Source organism: Rhinolophus sinicus, chromosome 12 (assembly GCF_057876585.1).
Source record: "Rhinolophus sinicus isolate RSI-liver-muscle chromosome 12, RSI-T2T, whole genome shotgun sequence".
In the NCBI taxonomy this organism is placed as follows: Eukaryota; Metazoa; Chordata; class Mammalia; order Chiroptera; family Rhinolophidae; genus Rhinolophus; species Rhinolophus sinicus.
Genome location: NC_142512.1, coordinates 36,793,869 through 36,815,960, shown reverse-complemented (window position 1 = coordinate 36,815,960; position 22,092 = coordinate 36,793,869). Strand labels below are relative to the sequence as shown.

The following is a 22,092-nucleotide window of genomic DNA, read 5'->3' as shown; positions in this document are numbered from 1 at the left end:
GGAAAAGATCTACCATGCAAACACTAATCAAAAGAAAGCTGGAGTGGCTCTATGAATATCCTCAAGGTAGACTTCAGAACAAAAGGAGTAGAGTAAGAGAGATATGACATCACATTATGATAAAAGGGTCAATATGCCAAGACATAGCAATCCTAAATGTGTATGTACCTTATGACAAAGCTTCAAACTACATGGAGAAAAAGTTGCTAGAAATAAAAGGAGAAATAGACAAATTCACAACTATGTTGGAGATTTCAACATTTCTCTCTCGGTAATTGCTAGAACCAGTACACAGAACATTAACAAGGACATAGAAGACCTGAACAACATCATCAACCAAATAGATCTAATTGACCTACGACCCAAGAACAGCAAAATACACATTCTTTTGACGTGTACATGGGATAGCCTCCAAAAGAGACCATATCCTGGATCATAACATAAACGTTAACAAATTTAAAAAAACTGAAATCATATAAAGTATGTTCTCTGACCACAGGGAATTAAAATACAAATCAGTAACAGGAAAATATCCAAACAATTAGAAATTAAACAACACACTTCTAAATGTGTTACACTTAAAAAAAAAACAGGTAATAAAGGAAATCTCAAGTAAAATTAGAAAATACTTTGGACTGAATGAAAATACGATTTATCAAAATTGTGTACAGACTCTGCAGACATTAAAAGGATAATAGGGGACTATTATAAACAACTTTTCATACATAAATCCAACAACTTATATAAAATTGACCAATACCTCAAACACCAAAAACCACCAAAACTCACTCAAAATAAAATACACAACTGTTAAAGAAATTGAATTTATAGCTTTAAATGTTCCAAAAAAGAAATCTTCAGGTCCAGATAGTTTTACTGGAGTACTCTACGTAAATATTTAAATAAGAAATAATGACAATTCTACACAATCTCTTCCAGAAAACAAAAGAGGAGGGAACACTTCCCAATTTATTTTATAGAGTCAACATTACCTGATAGCAAAGACAGATGAAGAAAAGAAAAAACTATAGACCAATATCTCTTATAAACACAGACAAAAATCCTCAACAAAACATTAAGAAAATTGAATCCAGCAATGTGTAAAAAGAATAACACACCACAGCTAAGTGGCATTTATTCCAGGAATGCAAGGCTGGCTCAATATTCAAAAAGCAATCTACGTAATCTACTATATTAATCATCTAATGTAGAAAAACCATATGATTCTATCAACTGATACCAAAAAAGCACTTAACAAAATTTGATATACATTCATGATTTTAAAAAATTCTCAGCAAATTATAAATAGAAATAAACTTATTCAAACTGATAAAAGACACATACAAAGACTCTACAGCTAACATCATACTTAATGGTAAAAGGTTGAATGTTTCCCTTCTAAGATTGGAAACAGGGCAAGGATGTCTACACTCTCCACTCCTATTCAGCATTATATTAGAAATCCTAGACAGTGCAATAAGTCAAGAAAAAGAAATAAAAGGCATAAAAAATTGGAAAGAAAGAAGTAAAACATCTTTATTTGAAGATAACGTAATTGATTATGATGAAAATCCTAAACTTCACCAACAATGAAAAAACTTACTAGAATTTATAAGGCACCAAAGCAATTCAATGAAAAAGGAAAGTCTTTTCAACAAATAGTTCTGGAACTAGGGCCAGCCCAGTGGCTCAGCTCCATGCTCCTAACTCTGAAGGCTGCCGGTTCGATTCCCACATGGGCCAGTGGGCTCTCAACCACAAGTTTGCCAGTTCACTCCTCGAGTCCCGCAATGGATGGTGGGCTGTGCCCCCTGCAACTAGCAATGGCAACTGGACCTGGAGCTGAGCTGCGCCCTCCACAACTAAGACTGAAAGGACAACAACTTGAAGCTGAACGGCACCCTCCACAACTAAGATTGAAAGGACAACTTGACTTGGAAAAAAGTCCTGGAAGTACACACTGTTCCCCAATAAAGTCCTGTTCTCCTTCCCCAATAAAATCTTTAAAAAACACACAAAAACTTCTGGAACTAGATATACATATGGGGAAAACAAACCCAGCTTCCCATCACCTAGCGTACTCAAAAATTAATTTAAAATGGATCGTGGACCTACACACAAAGCTAAAGCCATTAAGTTTTTTTTAAAATCCTAGGAAAATATCTTTGTGGCCTGGGAGTACATGAAAATTTCTTAGATAAAATACAGAAAGTAATAACCATAAAAGAAAAATTGATAAGCTTCATCAAAATTAAAAATTTTCACTAATCAAAGGACACTATTGAGAATAAGAATAGGCAGATTTCCAGAATATATAAAGAATTCCTGCAACTCAATAGTAAAAAAATAATCCCATTTTTCAAAGGGCAGGAGGCAAAAACTTGAATAGACTCTCAGCAAAGAAAGATATATGAATGACCAATAAGCAGTTGAAAAAGTGCTCAACATAGTTACTCATCAGGGAAATGCAAATTAAAACCAAGAAATCACAACACAGCCATTAGAGTGGCAAAACTTTAAAAGTCAGATAACACCAAATGTTGACAAAGATGGAACAGCTGGACTCTCATTCATTGTTGGCTGAAACGTACAATGATACAATCACTTTAAATGAAGATTTTAGAGTTTCTTATAAAATTATACATAGATCTACCCTTTGACCCAGAAATTCTTCTCGTAGGTAATTATTTAGGAGAAATGAAAACATATCTCCACAAAAAGACATATAGGAATGTTCATAGGAGCAATATCCCAATAGCAATAAAAAAAAAAAAAACTGGGAACAACATAAATGTCCACCAACAGGAGAATTATACTGCAGGATATTTGCACAAGAGAATACAATTCATAAATAAATAAGAACAAACTAATGATATACCCAACAACATGAATGAATCTCACAGGTGTAATACTGAGCTAAACAAGCCAGACACAACAGAATATAAACTACATTATTCCCTTTAGATAAAATTCTAGAATAGGCAAAACTAATCTAAGGTTAAAAAAAAGTCAGAGTCAGGACAGTGGATGTCTCCAGGAGGGACCTAGGAGGCAGGGGGACAATTGCCTGGGAAAGGACAGGAGGGAACTTTTTGAAATATCAGAAAGTTGTGTATTGTGATAGGGCTATGGGTTACACAGGGATGTTTATTTGTCAGAATTGTGCAGTTAACATTTGAGCATTTCAGTGCATGTAAATTTAATTTTTTTAAAAAGTAAAGAAAAACTGGGGTTCAACAAGAAAAAATACAACATGGAATTAGATAACCAAATCATACTTACATAAATTCTAAATGCATGTATTTTAAAAATCCCTACTTTGCAAGGAAAAACATACTAACAAAAGATGGTGGATAGGAGAATGGGAGGTGAGCATAGGGAAAAAGGAAAATAAATAAAACAGGCAAAGGCTTCAAATGAACCAAGTATGATACAACATCCTGAACCAAGGATTTTGATTAAATCAACCCTCTGCACATGAAATTCAAAAAAGAAAAAAATAATAAAATGTTCCTGCTTTATTTTTTAAATCTCTTCACAGTTAAGTAGTACTGCTTTAAGTCTTAGGTTAATGAGAAAAGAACAAAGGCAGTCTTAAGAAGTAGCAGTAATATTAAAATAGCTAATGTTTACTTGCGTCCTGTGTATCAGACACTACTCTATAAACATTTTCATGGATCCTTTCATTTAATCTTCACAGTAATCCACTGGTAGGTACTCCCATTTTTTTAGATGGGGAAACTGAGACTCTAGTTACTGAGATTAAAGTGACTTGATGGAAGTCATATATATATATATATATATATATATATATATATATATATATATATATATATATATATAATAAAAGGAGACTCTAGGATCCAAACAGAGGCAGCCAGCCAGATCCCCAAAGCATACTCTTTACTTGTGTGTGTGTGTGTTTAAAAAAACACATAATGTAAAATTTACCATCTTAACCATTTTTCAGTGTACAGTAATGTCAACTATATATACATACATTGTTGTGCAACAGATTTCTAGAACCTTTTTAACTTGCGAAATTGAAATTCTATACTCATTAAACAACTCCACTTTTTACCTCCCTGAAGACCCTAGCAACTTCCATTCTACTTTCTGTTTCTTAGAGTTTGACTACTCTAGATTCCTCATATAAGTGGAATCATAGAGTATTTGTCTTTTTCTTGACTGGCTGATTTCACTTTGGAGAATTGTCTAAGTCCTTTGCTCATTTTTTAATTGTGTTATTTGGTTATTGTAGAGTTGTAAGAGTTCTTTATATATTTTGGATACTAACCCCTTATCAGACATACAGTTTGTAAATATCTTTTCCCATTCCACAGGTTGCCTTTTCACTCTGTTAAGTTTGATGTAGTCTCACTTACCTAGTTTTGCTTTTGTTGCCAGTATTTTGGTGTCGTATCCAAGAAATCGCTGCCAAATTCAATGTCATGAAGCTCGAAATCATACTCTCTTAAAGGTGTTTATCAAATTATGGGTTGTAAACCTACTAGTCGGTCATGAAATTAATTTAGCGGATTGTAACTGATATTTTAAAAGAATAGAACAGAATAGCACAGAACAAAAAATATCAAATGAGTCACCATATTTAGTATGGCTAAGCACCGTTTTAGAAATTTTTTCCTAGTTGTGTATGTACGTGATGGACTGTGAAATAAAATGGATTTCTATTGTGGGCTATGGTTAGGAATATTAAAATCATTGCACTACTCGATACTGCACTTGATTTTCCAGTAGTGGGCCTAACTACAATGAACACTAAAGAACATGTGCTAGAGCTGCCAGGACCACATTCACGTGGCAACTTATTTTCTGTAAAAACAGCACATCACTGTCACATTAAATTAATATTTTTGACGTGAATTTTTTTGGTATTTGTTTGGGTTTGGTTTTGTAGGTGCTTAAGAGCTTTTTTAAGTATAGAGATTTTGTACCTGGTTTTATGCTTGTATGGATTTATAAAAATAATTTAAGCCTATAAGTTTTCTTTCCTTCAAATGGTGTCCATCCATTAATGGAGTTTGAGAAACACTGTTTAGGTGCAGTACTGGGTTGAATAATGTCCCCCTCCCCAAATTCTACCCCCAAAACCTCAGAATGTGACCTTATTTGGAAATAGGTTACTTCCAGATATAATTAGTCAAGTTAAAAATGAGGTCATACTGGATTAGGATGAGCCCTAAATCTAATGACTGGTCTCCTTAAAGAAGACCATGTAAAGATACACGGAGGAGAAACATAAGGAAGAAATCTATGTGGCGACAGAGGCAGGGATTGGAGTTACGCTGCCATAAGCCAAGGAACCAAGGATTGCCTGCAACCACCAGAATCTAGCAAGAAGCAAGGAAGGATCTTCTCTGGAGAGCCTTCAAATGGAGCATGGCCACGCTGACACCTTGTTTTCGAACTTCTAGCCTCCAGAATTTGAGAGAATCAATTTTTGTTTTAAGCCACCAAGTTTGTGGTAATTTGTTACAGCAGCCCTAAGAAACTAATACAATAGGTGGTACCCTGTGTAAAAAGAGGGGATGCGTAAGGTGGCCTTTCTAAAAGCCCTAAAAGTATAGGTCTCTACTCCTAGCAGCTATGCCATTCTGCAACTTGGCCTTCACAAGTGGGGAAATTGAGGCCCAGGGAGGTTAAGTGGCTTACTCAAAGGGCCATAGCAAGTCAGGGGCAAAGAAGGGACCAGAAAGCAAGGCCCCCACCACTGCCACCTGAGCACTACCCCCTGAGCTCAGCCCTCTGGGAGGTAGAACACTCCACTTACCAGCGTGCCAGTGAATATGTTCACTGCAGAGGCAGACATGACTGCCTTGATTCTGGAGATGAGTTTACTGAGCTCCTGCCTGGAGCAGCAGAGAAGGCTTGAATTCCTCAGGTCGGGTACAGAGCAGTAATGCCTCACAGATGGAAGCTTAGGCGGAGCAGGGCCATCTTCCTCCTTGGGGATCTCCTGGTCGAGGCTCCTGTCTGTCTCATTTTTCTCTGCATCTCTGACACTCAAGAGTAAGTCAGGTGTGCGGGACACTAATGTCAATGGCTGAAGGTGCTGGGAAGGAGGAAACCAAACACACAGCCCATGGGAACCCAGCTCTGTCCACTTCCAGATTCATCTGCACCCAAGGGTAGGTGCAGTAGAGATAAGGAGAAGGAAAGCAATTGGTATCAAAGTCTCTCTAATCTGAGGCTCTTAACTTGGGGTGCAGGGACCCTAGAGAGCTTGTGGATGGTTTCATGGGGTCTTTGAGCCACTTAAAACTGCGGTTTTAAAATTGTATCGTTTATGGCAAGAGATTCCATTGCTTTGATCAGATTCTCAAATAGTTCAAGACCCTAACAAAGTTATTAAAACAAACAAAAACACTGCTCTAATCCTGTTACTTCAGGTAAGTCTTTGAGAAAAAGGAGATGGACTAAAAAGTCAATTGAATCTTTCCACTGAGCCAGAAGAGAGAACTAGGCAGAGAAGGGGGAATCCAAAGATTCAGATCACAGGACAACTGGACAGCTGGCCTACAGCCGGGCCTGGTCCACAGCCGGAAACTGGTCCACACATTGAGCAGAGAGCAGGCTGGGAGGACCCAGCTGTGGTCAGTCACCCTGTGTAATGCTCTGAGGGTCCTGCCTCCCAGAAGCTCTTCCCTGTGGCCTTCTCTCTCAGCTGTGCCCCTGGCCTGCTGGAAGGGAGCGTTCCAATCCAAACCGGAGGTGGGCACAATGAGTACATGCAGTCCGGGAGCCCACTCCCTCGTGTTCAGCCTCCCAGCTGCTAACTCCTACTGGAGGAGGCAAGGACAGACAAGTGAGCATCCTTTCTGCCTGAATGGAGGGATCCTCTGAAGGATGCTGGCTCCTTGGGACTTCTGGGCTGCCCCTCCTGTGGCCCAGCCCTCCAGGCAGCCCCCTTCCTTCAGTGTGTCTGGGCTCTAAGTAGTGGTCTCCTCAGCATCCCCCCACGGATTGGCCCCAGCCGGGGAAGGGTGCTGGGTACATACGCTCCCCTCCCTTCCCAGTTTACTTGTTTGAAGGTGTGGGTGGTAGCTGCCTTGTATTTCTGCCGTTGTGTCTGTTGCCAGCTCTTCGAGCTCTTGCCTCTTGCTTGCTCGCCTGCCGATTCCCCCTGCATCTCTACCTTCTTCTCTTTAGTTTGGAAGGATTTTTTCTCCTGTTTTAGTCTCAGCTCCTGGATCAGTTGCCTGCCCATTGAGGAACAGTGAGTGTCACGTAGGGTAGGGATGGGCTGCCTAACCCATCCCTAAATGTGGGCATTCTTCTTGAGGGGTGGACAAGACTGAGCAAAGAGCGGAGTGCTCCACCTTCCCTCCCCCAGCAGGTCCAGTCTGCACAAGGGACTGAAGGTCACAGAGCAGGAGGTGGAGGAGAGTCATCCCTCCAACCCTGCCATTCCCAGTCTGGAGAATAGTATCCAAGGAGAGATGCGCAAGAAGGGGACTCCACTCCACTCCCCACAACCCTGTCTCTCGCCTCACCTCATAGTAGGCCAGATGGCATACACGGCAGGTGCTTAGAAGAGGGTCTCACAGGAGGCCAAAGTCAGGGGCACCCACATTGAACCATTTCATATCCTGGGCCTCTCTGGCCAGTGACGTAGTGAAAATAACGTAGTCACATGAGTCAGGAGATAGGGGCTCTGGTCCCTCTCTTGTCACTATCTGCTGTATGATGTCTGCTCTGCCTTCTCCTTCCATAAAATGAGGTGGTGGGTAGGGATTGGACTGGATGGGATGAGTCCCTTATCACTCTTAGTTTTTATACCTGCATGAATCCAGGAGGCAACTCTGAGGGACTTGGCATTCTGGAGTGGGGGTGTGGGAGCCTGTCTCAGGGGTGAGCTTCTAGAAACAGCCACACATCTACACCCATGCCAGGGAATCTTATGATTCCTGGTCCTTGTGAGACTAAAGCAAACGTTCCCCTGGCAACTTCAAGGTTGGGGAATGAAGCTCAGAGACCTTCCTCGTGGTCCCAGGCCAGTTACCCAGCAAGTCAAGCACAATCCTCCCAACACCCTGCCCACCACGAGGATGTCTGCCTACCGGGCACATGCCTCCCGGGCCCTGGAGGTGACTGTATTCTGGAAGAGGGAATTGTTGTCCTGGAAAAACTTCTCATACTTTTCTGAATTCAGACTGGGATAAATCAGGTGGAACCCTCCACAATTTTCCTTCTCATACTTCTCAGTTTTCTCTAGACGCACGGCCTGAAAACCCTTGATTTCCTCCATCCTGTTGGGAAGCAGAACACAGGGCTGCATTGGGACATGACTCAATTCCTGGAAGGGACATGGCCAAGCTGGAAGACATCTAGGGCCAGGTAATGGCCTTGCACAAAACAGTGATCAATCAGCATTTCCTAAGTGTTTCCCTGAGAGGAGATTCTAGCCCTTCCGGGATAGCCAGTGTCACAATGCATTATGAACTGGTTAGAATAGTCTTCCGACAGCTCACCAAATTCTCTCCTGTTACAAGTAAAAACCTTTTCCCTTGTGGCTTAGTTTTGATGAGAAAGACTGTTGCCACCTTCCGAATCACAGCCCCTATTACCTTTCTCTGGAGAATAACAGCTTGTGTTTTGCTAAATGTGAGGGCTTTTTGGACAAGCTTGGCGAGCTTTTATGAGCTGTGATGATCTCATTCTTCCTCATAGCCCCCTCAGGAGACAGAATGCAGGGAGGAAGAAATGATAAGCCCCTTTTATAGCAAGAGCCACTGAGCTAAGTCATGATACGGAGAATGATTCAGAGGTCTCTGGCCGCTCCCTGACTGACGCTGCCTCCTCCTCAAGGAGTTTAGAGAAAGCTGGCACAGTGCAAGGCACCCTGGAATCCCACCGCACAGCCCCTGGGCTGTGAGTCCTGACCTGCCACTTAACAGTCCAGAGTCTTGGTCTCCTTAGCTCCAAAAATGGGACCATACAACACCCCACACTACCTGCCTACCAGGCTCCTTACAGGGAAGATAGTACATGTGAAAGTGCTCTGAGAAACACAGTGCCACCCAAACATAGATGCTATTGCCCCAGTTCCAGAAGTTTAATCTGGAAGGACCAGGCTGGCTCCACTCATGAGGAGGGCAGCAGCCACAGTGGGATCTGAAAAGCAACACAGGCATCTCCTTGACCAGGTTCCGGGTCTTCTGATACTAGACTCACTCTGCAGAAGGCCTCTGGTAAAAGGCAAATGTTGTCCTGGAGAGAGCAGAAACACATTAGCTCCTGCCAACACAGAAACCTGGGATAAGACAGGCACATCTTTCTTTTTGTAAAAATAAAGGAATGGTATTGGTGATTCTGGAATATTCATTGATATTAATAAGCTCATATCCATTGTATATAGTTATATCTATCATTTAAATCTTCTGTTTTTAGGAACAAAGGAATATTCACAGTAAAACTGTTCAAACTGCCACATTCTGCAAATACAAACTAACTTTCCAAGTAGGATTATCATTTGTTAGAATGGACCCCTCTCCCCACCAACTGCAGGCAAGATTCTTAATAGTCTCTAACACAAATTGTAGTGCCAGGCCTTTTATATACATTATCGCATTTAATTTCCCCAATCAACCTTATGTATCATTAGCTCCATTTCACAGAAAGAACACTGAGGCTCAGAAAGGTAACATAAAGGTCACATAACTAGCCGGCTGTTGAGTCGTAATTTGGACAAGGACAGACCAGTCTTATTGGGAGCAGAGACGTCATAAAGAATGGGGTCCCTAGGGGGGGCAGGAGACCCTATTGTACCTGGTCTCCCGAGAATGACACTGCTGCAGGAACCGCCCCCGTTGCCTCTCCTCCTCCAAGACTTTCTTCTTGTCACAGCTTCCCAGGTTGATCAGAACCAAGGTATCATACAGCAGACTGTCCTTCACCTCTTTATCTAACCAGAAGTCGGTGGAGAAGCTGGGAGAGTGGTTGACCTGTGAGGGCAAGACAGCAGCTGGGGGCTAGACTGTCCAGAGTGAAAGCAGGGAGTGAGACCAAAAGGCCACCTCCAGGGAGCTACCTGAGCCCACGTTGGGGCCCTGGCTACCAAGATGAGTGGAAGGGAGAGGGAGAGAAGGTCTGTCCTGGAGCCACAGTGAGGAAAGGAGGAAGTGGAACCCCTTCTAGTTTAACTAGCTTTTATTTTAGTCCATTCTTCTTGAGAAGCATCAGGAAGTGCCCTATCTTTGTTTTCCCCTCCGTCTGGTGTGTGTGTTCTCTCATGTGCACTGTGCATTCCATAGAGCAAACGGAAGGGGGCAGTCCGAAGGGCCAGTCGGGAAGGTAGGGAGTAGAAAGAAGTGATGCATTCAGGATCCTGCCTGGGTTTTGGGGGGAAGGCAAGTGGGAGGAGAGAGGGGATTCATTCCTGCTTACAGAAAAGTCCATATTGTTCAGAGGCACTATGTGACATTTGAAACCTTCTAGCAGTTTCTAAAGGCTTGCTTCTGGTGGCTAATTCTGCTCTTTGGTAAGAGCTCCAAACAGTGGGTGAGGGGAAGCACCCACACATGGGAACAGGACTGGGAATGGAGAAAAGGCAAGGTCCCAGGAATCTGATCTATAATTCTGGGTTCTTCATTCTAAAGGCTGACTCTGTGTCATTGGCAGCTGGCACTAGTACTTCTGACTTACATCCCACCCACACCCACACCCCCGTTCCCTGTGTGTATACTAAATGGCCGCTTGAAAGGGCTGCTGGGCACAAGTTCAATCCAGAAGACAGACAGCCACCCAGAAGCTTCTCTTCCTCCTCTTTCCACCACCCATGGGTCTGGGGGAGGCAGGAAAGTCAGTGAGTGTCTCCCTACCCATTCCTGTGGCCATAGGCAGCCGGCCATTCTCTGTTGGTGCTTGGAACTGAGTGGTCCAGGCTCCTGAAAGCCAGGCCTGGCAGCTCCCATCTGACCTTGAACATTGTCAACCCAGCTTTGATAAAGAATACCCCCTTTATGGGAGATGACTCTGTTACAAAAGGTAGACCTGTGTTTAGAATCACTTTGTGCCTGAGATCAGAGTTTCCAAGTCTGGGTGGACCTCAAAAAGGCACCAGGAATTCTCTAATTCCCGGACGTCTACCCCCCTCTGGTGGCCACTTCTTAGCTAAGGGAGAAGCCCCAGGCAGCAAGCACCAGAGAGGAATGGGCCCAGGAAGTTGATTAAACTGATCTAGCTGAGGGGGGAGAGATGAGCCCGAAGCCGGCTGGCCGTAATGGAGTCAGTTTTCACCCCTCACCCCAACCTTCCTACCTCCAACAGCCAGGGCTTGAGTTTGTGGTCCAACAAAATGTCAAAGCCCAGGATTTCAAAGCAGGCGCTGTTGAGCGTGTGGCTGGGGAAGCAGGTGTGGTAGTTGTGCTTGACGATGGGATGGGCCGAGATGATTGTCTTGATGATGACGTCCTCGATATCTCTCCATATCTGCTCCACGTTGTAGCCATGGCTCTCCATGTACATGTTGAAGGTGGAGAGCTTCCTGGAGGGGAACCACAGGCCATAAGTCAGGGCGGCCCACCTCTGGTCACCTAAGCCTATGGCATACTGTAAACCAGAAACTTCTGGAGGAGATAAAGCCCCTGAGCCAGTAGGGATGGACATACAGGAGCCAGGGTGACATCAGGGCTGTGTCAGCTCAGGAGGGTCCTGTGGGAGCCGTGGGGCCACACTCCTCAAGCCTCCACAACCCCGGAGTGGGCACAAACATAATGACATACTAAGACCTGCCTGGGCACTTTCACTGTGACCCAGAAAACACTCATGGGCTGTGGCTGGGACTGAATATCCTGAGTAGAAAGTTTAATGGATGAACTTAAAAAATAAAAACCAACATCCTACATCATGGTTTTGCTTTGGTGGCAATTTCTCAGCCTTTGGTGTTTATCAGAAGTATTTAGGGAGCCTTTGAAGAACACCACTACCTGAGTTCCACCTCAGCCATCTCAGAGGATTCTGGGGACACTAAAGACACAGGAATTTTGTTTTAGGACTACCCACAGGGAAAAGGCAGCCCCAGGGCACTTCCACAGACAGGGTTACAAACTGCCTCAGGCAAACCAGGATAGTCCAGATTTTAGAACTGAAAGTCCAACATTCCAGGAAACCCCTCACTTGCAGGCCAGTTGAGATGGTTGGTAACCCTGTCACAGAGATCAGAGGATGTCTACCCCATGGGGAGAGGTTCATGAGGAAACACCTGAAGGGATGCCCCAGGCAGCTCTGCGCTGGCGGGACAGAGAGAAGGAGAATCCAACAGGTAGAGAGGCAACAATGGGACAGGCAACAATGGGACAGACAACTACCCCTTCCCATGCAGACGTGTGTGCACAGAGAGTTGAAGTGGGAAGTAGAAAAACGGGAGGAGTAGAGGTGGGGAGTGAAGAGCAGAGGGGAATGAGAAGACAAGAGACATGGCTCACGGAGTTCAAAGAGCTCACTGGACCCCAGCCAATATAGTCAGAAAAGGAGGATGTGGGGTAGGCTAGCCAATGCACATTTCAAGGGCCTGCTGTGTATGCAAAGCTCAGTCAAGGAGGGGATCCCAAGAAAATACCACCTTTATCATGGGAAGCCTAAGGACCATTTGGGAAGTCAACACACATATGAAACAACCAAGGATGCATTTATATAAAGACAGTTAATATCGAGGCCCATATCCTCTACCAGCCATCATCAGGGAATAGAGTGTTGCACATAAATGAATTTTCCAGATTGCTTGAAGCCAATCCTTTCAAGTGCAAAAAAAAAAAAAAAAAAAGTATTTAAACTGTCAAACTGGGAAATAAAATTTCCCAAAGTAGATTATATACTTCCTTGCCTTCTTATAACAGACGTTGTGAATCATAACATAACCTCTTTGTGATGACTCCGGAATATCACAATGAGTATATATTGTGTAAATTCTTTCATAATGCCCAGTGGTTAGTCAATTCCATTTACTACACCAGTAAGTGCCAGGCACCCTGAGAGATAAAGAGGACCTGGTCTCTGCCCAAGAGGCCTTCCAGGTGTCCAGGTTTTTTGTCTTCTCCTCCGCTACTCCTCCTGAGTTTGCAGCCTGGTGGGGGATTGACCAGGGGCGCAGCTGGCCTCAGGCTGGGGAGGGGGAAGTTGGGGGCAGGTGAAGCAGTCAGTATGAGAAGCAGGTTGTCTCAAAAGATGGGGAAGAGAAAGAGGAAAAAAGGTGAAAGGAAAAGGGAGGAAGAGAAGGAAAGGAGGACTCCGCCTGGCAACATAGGAAGTACCCAGAAGGCCAGAGTCCCATGCTAACCCTTAAGGGGCTTAGGTACAACAGGGGATACAAGACAAACATGTACACTAAGCAAAAAGCAGTTATGGGCTCTGGCTGATGTTGACCAGAAGGGTGGTGGGAGTCCAGAGATGGAAAGGTCACAGTGGGTGGTTAGACTCAGATAACACAGGCTTGTCCTTAGAGGTGGAACCCAATGCTCTCATCTGATAAGTGAGGAAACAGAGGCCCACAGAGAAGACGGGTTTCACCCACACTAGAGTGGTTATTTGGCTGGACCAGTGTCCAGAACTAGGTCACAGAAGGCGACGTGGAAGCTTAGTAAGACAGAAGGGCCTTCACAGATGCTCTCCCATGTTTTCGGTTAGAGCTGAGCAAAGAGACCCAAGAGGCGGGAATGAGCAAGGCCTATATGTCGAGTATGAGCAAGAGTGTCCTGGTAGAACACCATGGAGCGAATAGAACAGGCAGTGTTTGCTAGTGGTTAAGGGCATGGCCTCGGGAGTTTTCATTCCAGCTCTACCACTTCCTAGCTGCACAACCTTGGGGAACCTTAACCTTTTTACACCTGTTTCCTAATATGCAAAATCGGGATGCTCATAATATACTGTTGTTGTGAGGATGAACTGGGTTGAGGCATGTAAATTTCTTAGAGCAGTGCCTGGCATATAACATGTATTCAACAAATGAAATGTTGGGGTGGCCGGTTAGCTCAGCTGGTGAGAGGGTGGTGCTAATAACACCGAGGTTGCCGGTTCAGTCCCCACATGGGCCACTGTAAGCTGCACCCTCCTTAATAAATAAATAAATAAATAAATAAATAAATAAATAAATAAATAAATAAATAAATGACTTTAAAAAAAAAAAGAGAGAAAGAAAGAAATGTTGACTACTAGTGTAGTAGTAATAATAGTGGAAAGTGCGATCTGGTCAATCAAATTATACTCGGTTGAGCAAAGGAGTTTGAACCTGATGCTCTAGGCACCCGGGAGCCACACTGGTTCTGAGAGTGGAAGCAGTGAGTGTATGGGATGCCTAATGATAACAGCCTCCACTTGCATGGGGATTACTGTTTTTGAAGCCCATTCATACCCATCATCTCAGTCGGTCCTTAAGACATCTCCGTGAGGCTGGCCAGCCAGGATTCCTATTTTATTATGTCACTTTGGAGATGAAAAAAAGGGGTACAGAAGAGCAAGGAGGCGGATGGAGCCATCAGGTCTGAGGCTGAACTGAGGTCTGGGCCTAGTGGCAAGGGATGCAGGGACATTTGAAGGAGGAATGTTCAGGATTCAATGACTCGATGGAAAAGGAAACGTCCAAGATGACACCAAAGTCTAATCCTACCAATTGGAAAGTAGAAACGGGGGAGTTGGGCAGGGGAACCAGTTTGGAACACTGAGGTGGAAGCGAGGAGACAGAACACAGCCATGTTGGGAAAAGCTAAGTTGGAGGCAACAGGGAGAGGTCCAGGTGCAGCTGAGGCGAGACGGGCCTGGAGCTCAGGGGACACAGGCTGAGACCAGCAAGGGCAGGGTGGAGGCCAGGGGAGCAGATGACTGCTCCAGCAGAGAGGGTGCATGGAGAGGAACAGAGGGGTGAGGCCAGACCTGGGGCGAGAGAGGGGTGAGGAAAAGGAAGGGGCCGGAGGGAGGGGGAATGGAGGGCAGCAGAGCAATACTGCACACCCCCACCTTAGTCCTCCATGATCCCCTCTCCCTCACAGCCTGAGGGCTGCAGGCCTGCGGTTGGAGTGGCAGTTCTCCTAAGAGGAGGAAAATGAGGGCCCTTCGATCACACACCCTTAGCCTAAGGAAAAGCAACGTGAATCACAAGCACTGTTCACGTTGCTGTCGTGGGTCACTTGAGTCTCACAGTAACTGGGACGTGAGGAGGGTACGGCAGGGCAGGGGAGAGCGTCCTAGCACCCTCATTTTACAGACCAAGAAGAAATGGAGGCTCAGAGACATGAAGGCACTTGCCCAAGCTGACTCAGCTACCAAAAGTGAGAGCGGGACTGGAAGTCAGGCCTCACTGAGCACTGAAGCTCCACATGCAACGGCACAGGAGTCTCTGCTCGTGCCCGCGGGGCAGGCGGGGAGAGAAGGTGGGAGAGCTTCAGGCAAGACGGGTGGCTGGTGCTCTCTGAAAGGCGAGATCACTTCCACCTAGCCCAACATGTCCCCTTCAAGTAGGTTTAATCTAGTGATTTTCCATTTGATTTTTGGAGCTCTGCCACTGAGGGAGTTCGTGAAATTTCCCGTGCCTCTCTGATGTTCTGAAGCCAAACAGATTGCCTGTTTATCAGTCCTTTGAAGCCTGGTGCAGAAGGAGCATGTGCCTTGGAGTCTGACAGATCTACCTTCTCATCCGCTCCAGCATTTATAGCTGTGTGACCTTGGGCAACTTACTTAACCTCTCTGAGACTCCGTTTCCTCATCTGTAAAATGAAGATGGCACCTAATTCATAGTTCTCCACCTGCAAAGGTAGATTATAATGCTTCTGCCATAGTGTTCTGAAAATTCAATTTAAAAAAAATGTACACAAAGCATCCAGCTTGGGTCCCAACACACAAGCGGCCTCCATAAATATTTCCTTTTTCTTTCCCCTTTGCCTGGTCATGTTCACATTCTTAAGCCCTCCTTTTTCTTAAAACTCAGATGAGACAGGATTAGATGATAACATGCATGTAAAAGATGCTTGGGAAGATACTCATGCATTCCTCTCATTTTTCCTCCTTCTTCTGGAGAATCTTAAAGCCAGCTAGCCACTTGTCATGTCACACCAGGCATCATGACACATCATTTGAGAATCTCTGTTGGAGCAACACCCCAGGGAAACACAAGCTTAGGAACAATTGCCTGACATATCTTTTTCTCAAGGCAGACCAGCAATCAATAAATATCTGTTGGTTTGGAAATGTCAGAAGGGCCAACTGTAACAAGAACATTTTGGTGTGTGTGTGTGTGTGTGTGTGTGTGTATCCTGTCAGGGAAATAGTTCATGTTTATCTGTCCTCCTCCCATCCTCTTAGGGTTTACGATGTGGCCCTCTTTTAATGATTAACAGCCTGAGGGCAGAGACTAAGGAGTCTGTTCTGGGTTTAGAGGCAAAGAAACGTTTTCTGAGACCATGAGATTCAAGATGGAAACACGGATGGGGACTGGCAGGGTTTCATTAGAATCCCAGAGAGCAGCTCTGAGACTGGCAGGGAAAGAAAAGAGAAGTAAAGCCACTTCCTTACCTCTTGCTGCCAGAGTGAGCATCTCGAATGAAATTGGAACTGTGCTTATTAATGGAATAATTAGTCAGGTGCATGCAGATATCATCCTGGGGAAGAGACACAAATGTGTGGAGTCAGGAGGAAGGGCAGGCCTCCCACTTCCTCCCTGTGCCTTCCCACGGTCCCTGGGGCTTAGAGATGGAGAAGAAAGGGGAAGCTTTCAGCCTTATTTAAACTGGCAAGACAGAGGAAATAAGAATAATGATCTTACAGCTTGGAGTATAAGAAAGTCCAATTCCTCCTGAGAGTGGGTAGTGCCCTGCCTGAGGGACACCTCAGAAGACTGGGGGTGTGGGGGGAGGGAGGGTTCGCCCAAGGCCTCCCCTCCTACCATGGAACTGTGGCACTGGCTTTGCAGTCAGGCAGAAGTAGCCACGAGTCCCAGCCTGAGCTCTTCCTAGTTCTGTGACCTTGGACAAGTCTTACACTCTCTGAGTTCTCATTAACTCTCTGTAAAAGGGAGGTGATAATCCCTATTTCTAAGGGCTCCTGGGAAGGCACATAGTAGGTGTTCAGCAAATGATAGCCACATCCACAATGTTTGAAAATGTGGATTTAACTAGGGTTGATATATATATATTTTTTTTTAATCATGCTAAGGGAAGATGGGGAGGCGGCGTGTCCCCTGACCTTACCAGGTTGTCCGTGCAAGGGTGGGAGTAACAGGTTGTGGCAAAGCGGACCAGTCCTTCATTGTATGCAAAAATCCTGAGAGGGTCACAGGATGTCATCAGCACATAAACCCGTAGGTCAAACTTGAACCCATCAATGATAAAGGGCTGGGAGGAGAGAACAGAAGTCACACAAGCATTGGAGGAGAAATTCAGACTTGTAGCTCGTTAGCACCCCATCTGGGTGTCCTGGCATGAGCTCCAACGTTGCCTGGTGTTACACAGTGTAGACTTGGCCAGGGCCGGGGAGGAGGAGAAGGGGTTTTGGGCTCCGTGACCTGCCATGTGACCTTGTGGAAGTCATTAACCCACACTGTGCCCCAGTTTCCTGATCTGTCAAATGGCATGAGTAACCACCGCCGAGAGGTCTCCTGGCAACTACACAAGACAACACTAAGAAATCCTGTGATAAAGAATATGCTGTCACCAGCCAGGGCTGTGTTACTGGTGCGGTTCTGTAAGAGTTCTCCCTGCAATGCTCATCTGCAGTGCTGGCTGATGCTTCCCCTCCACACACACGTCTAGAGGGCTCCCTTCCAGCAATGGGCTCTACTGTGACCTCTGACCTCCAGCCATGGAGTAAAGCTCGTCACCATTATCTCTCCAGGACTGCTCCCCTGTCCCAAATGAGCTGGGGCCTCCCAGCTGTCATGTTAAGAGGCAAGAGAGCAGCCTGGTAGGGCCAGACCAACTGACAAAGGTGCCAGGGCGAGGGACGCTGTGGCCCAGGCATATGTCACATCCCTGGTCAGAAGGCTTGGGCTGACAAATCCAAGGCAGAAGACAGGACTCGGCTTCACCCCCACCCTGGCCCTCCATTCCCTCATTTCACATTTGGTCCAGTGGGGCTTGAGACTGAGGTCGCTGTGGGGACAAATAGATAATCAGAATGAGGAAGTACCTTTGAAATATAGAGCTGACAGATCATGTCTTCCCCTGGTTTGATTTCTTTCACCGTCCGGGTGATGAATATACCTCTCCCTTGGCAGCCCGAATCCGGCTTACAAATGTATGTCTTATTTTTTCTTGACCTGCTATAGTTCTGCAATTCTCCCCAGCTACCAGAACAAGGAGGGAATGATATACACCTTTAGTTGGGGAGCAGTGAAAAGGAAGGCTAGTTCTTTATAAAACACAACAACAACAAAAACGATCTCATGTGACAAAAGTCCTGGAGTTGAAAGACACCCACAAGTCGGATCATAGAAGAGACAGCAGAGCACACACAGTGGAGAGAGAGTGGGCTTTGGAGGGAATTCAGGCCTGGATTGCAACCCAGGCAATCCCACTTACCGGCTGTGTCGCCCTTTGCAAAGACCTGACCTCTGTAAGCCTCAATTCCATCGTCTATATTGTGAGGATAATGACACCTATCTCATACATGACATAATGCAGGCAAGGTGCTGATACATGCTGCACACCCCATAAAGTTAGCCATGACCAAGGAGTCTGACTTCCTGACTTTGTACATAGATTTGGAGTTCTGAATCTGGCTCAAGCTCCAAGCGATGTGACCTTGGATCAATCTGTTTCTTCCCCTGCCCTGGGCTCAGCTTTTCCTCTGTAACATCTCCACTTCGGCCAGAATGTGAGAGGGCAAAGACTATCTTTGAACAAACTTTGAAGAAAGTATAGTCGGAAGAAATAAAGAAACGAACTTAATGGATTATAAATCTCAGTCTTGTTATATTTCTTGCTTTGCATTTTAACTCAAAGGAGCTTTGTGACCACTGCAGGTCACTTAACTGCAATGTTCTTCAGTGGCCATGAAATCTGGAAGTGCCTGCTGACCTGATGGCAAAGACATTCCCTTCTAAGTTGCTGCTAAGCCCTGAAAGTTGCTCCAGACAGCTAGGAAAGGCTGGGAACCCTGGAGCTCTTGGTTCGGGAAAGCACTGGGCAAAGAGGGGAAAGTGGGATTTCTCTGAGGCCCTTGCCATGTGAGGATAATTCTGATGGCAACATTTCTCTGTCCCCTTCACCTCATCTCAAACATCAGATTGTACCCAAGTCATGTTCATGTCATCTCACATTTCTCCTGTTTCTTGGTGGTATGGTCCAGAGTATTTTATGTACTAGGAAAGGATGTCCAGTTTTAAGATGAAAAACGTGAGACCAGAGATGGGGAAAGGCTGACTGCCACCCATGGTACTACTATCAGACAGAGCTCAGGCATTCCTCCCTGCTCCTAACCTGGGCATTAACTAGTACCTCACTCCCTGCTAAAGTTCTCATGGTCCTTAACAATTCAGAAACTGCACAGCTAAAAGGTTGGAACAAGTTCAAAACCAACAGCTTTCAGGGTCAGAACAAATTCTCACTCTAACTGCGGGCACAGGTTGCAAAGCACCCAGCCCCTCAATGTCATCTAATTTTATAGGCAGAGCTTTGTGTTTCCTCAACCTTGGCCATGCCCTTTCTCCTTTCTCTTCCTGAATAGGAGAGATGGGAGATCCTGTGGAAAGGGAAAGTAGCAGCCGGGAATCAGGAGCAGAAGGGAGCACAGGTAGGTACTCACTCAGCAGGAAGACACCAGGTCCTAGGGAAGAAGTGGAAATCTTTAGGGAACATCTTTGACATGCGGTTCATATTCCTGGCCAGCAAGTCCTTGCGGCAGATTTCACTCATCCCTGGGAAGTGATTGATTTTCTACGAAGGAAACCAGAATTCATGAACAATGGGGACATGCGATTACCCTCAAGACCCCCTCAGGGGACAGCGGGGACCCCACGGGGCAGATGCTACACATGCTGAGGACCAGCTCTGACTCAGATACCTGGTAACTTTTCATTTCCATCACCCGCTCCAGTGACACCGAGTAGTCAGTCCAATAGAGAGTCCAGTCGTCGTTTTCCCCTCCCTCTCGAAGGCCATACTGTTGGGCAGCCCTACGCACTGCCACGGAGTTGGAGAAAGAAAGGCTGGTTAGCCCGGGAAGTGAGGGAGGTTATATTTCTGGGTACTCCCAGACCAAGCACTGAAGCAAGACACCTTGGCTCCTTGGAACTAGAAGCCGTCTTTTCCTGCCTAGACACACCATTGCCAAGAAAGGAATACAGAGAATTGAAAGCTATTGAATAATAAAGAATATGCCCAAAAATCCCCACAGAAGTTTATCTGGGATGAATGTTTTAACTGCCCTGGCCTCCCCTTACCAGGAAGTTGGCTTTTGGCTTTCCTCCAAACACTAAGCACTAAATATTCAGGGAATATAAACTGAAACCCTTAACATCAGCTACAGCCAAGCTTAATCAGTAAGGTAAGCTGACAGGAAAAAATTTATACACTGTATTTCAAAATTACATATATGCTATCACACCCTTCTTCTCCTGTCCCTGATAATATTGATAACTGGGAGCTAATTCCAACACAAACTCAAATGCCTTCAAGGGCCTGGAAAGTGCCTGCAGTAACCAGGAGAGTCAGGACCAGCCTAAAGCTTCAAAATTAAAATAACGGCAACAACTTTCTGCTCTGTAGCACAGAGAAGGTCTGTAAGTCACCTTCAGCCCATGAACTGCCAGTGTGGAGCTTGTACTCTGACAAAGAACCGTGGATTGCAGCAACGGCTGCCTCCTCTACAATCAGATTCCCTAACAACCATATACAAGAACTACAGATGGCTGAAGTACACACCATCATGGTCAAACCCAAATTTTCTTGGGATGAGCTTCCCAACTTCCGCAAATAGTTAAATGAGGTGGGAGAAGCAAAGACTAGGATTTGGAGACACCCCTTTTCATCCTCAAAAATATATGAGTGACCCTTCCCAACCCTTTGGGGGGATCCAGTGGGTCCCCATCATCGATCCCTTAAATGCAGATGCTCACCACTCTCATATCGGCAATTGGATAGATTGATCACCAATCATCTGGAAAACAGAAGAAGGAAAGCAGCAAGACAGAGACAGACACACTTGCCAGAAAAGAGACTGCCCACATCCTGTCCCAGGTGGGGCTGCATGAAACCTAACCCACCATATACTACAATTAAAAAAAAAAAAGGCATTCTAAACAAATAGAATGAAGATTAGGGTAAAGTATAGTTTTAGATTACACTACAATTTGATTCTATAAAACAGATAATCAAAAGAGGCGTGATTTTTGAGTCTCATCAGTTTCTCCTTTCCCCCACTCATCAGAAGCCAAGGCCCCCGTCCTCCTAGGTCCCTCCTGCTCTTCCCAACATAGATCCCCATTCCCCATCTTTCAATCCTTACCTCTTTTTCTTCCTCTTCTTCTTGCCTTGCTGCTGGGCATTCTGAAGCCCCTCCTGCGTCTCCGAGTTCTCGGTGTTCACAAAAGCCAGGGTGACGATTTCTTTCCGATCTTCTAAGGAACTGTTTTCCCTCTTTTCTGACTCTGTTCCTTCCTCACCTTCCAAAGGCAGGCACTGGAGCATCTCCGGGGGCTGGGAGGCGACTCTGGGGAAATAAGGGCCCACACTGGAGAGAAGACAGAGTAAGCAGCAGTTACTTGGATCCACCTGCAGGAGAACCCCCTCCCTTTCTCACGGGGGTGGTCGACAGGTGCTCTGAGACCAGGCAACAGATTACAATTATAAAATGCCACCCTATTTCCACCGTTGCTGCAGGCTCTGGGAGGGAGCTGATTCCACCTTTTGCCACAAACAATGACCTTGGGGACTCACTTAGCCAACCCTGGTCTTGGTTTTTTCCCTCTTGGGGTTTTCAGGAGCTGGCTGAGGTGCTATGCATGGCACTACCTGATAAACAATCTTATTATTAAAGTGAGTGAGTGTCTGGAGACAGCCTCAGAACCAAGCCCTAAGCCTTCCTAGCTGAGGGAGTTAGTCCCAGTGGGTGCAGATGAGGTGCTTTGAGGAGGTCTGTTAACTGTCT

At 45.3% G+C, this 22,092-nt stretch overlaps 1 protein-coding gene across 3 annotated transcripts in view; it reads right to left on the bottom strand.

Moving 5' to 3' along the window:
• The window catches only part of TTLL6 (tubulin tyrosine ligase like 6), a 36,146-nt gene that overhangs the window by 6,597 nt on the left and 7,457 nt on the right, over window positions 1-22,092 (bottom strand). Inside the window, exons 2-13 of one of the 3 annotated variants that reach the window (XM_088802218.1) lie at window positions 21,451-21,675; window positions 21,062-21,102; window positions 20,008-20,126; window positions 19,750-19,880; window positions 18,133-18,289; window positions 17,196-17,339; window positions 16,522-16,607; window positions 11,281-11,506; window positions 9,790-9,965; window positions 8,082-8,270; window positions 7,043-7,220; window positions 5,792-6,073 (exon numbers count right to left, since the gene is read on the bottom strand). In XM_088802218.1, coding sequence (XP_088658344.1) covers window positions 5,792-6,073; window positions 7,043-7,220; window positions 8,082-8,270; window positions 9,790-9,965; window positions 11,281-11,506; window positions 16,522-16,607; window positions 17,196-17,339; window positions 18,133-18,289; window positions 19,750-19,880; window positions 20,008-20,028 — 1,590 coding nt within the window. In that variant the 5' untranslated portion in view covers window positions 20,029-20,126; window positions 21,062-21,102; window positions 21,451-21,675. Of the gene's footprint in view, window positions 1-5,791; window positions 6,074-7,042; window positions 7,221-8,081; window positions 8,271-9,789; window positions 9,966-11,280; window positions 11,507-16,521; window positions 16,608-17,195; window positions 17,340-18,132; window positions 18,290-19,749; window positions 19,881-20,007; window positions 20,127-21,061; window positions 21,103-21,450; window positions 21,676-22,092 lie in introns of those variants that run through there. The other 2 variants (XM_074319781.2, XM_088802217.1) reach the window with 2 other exon arrangements.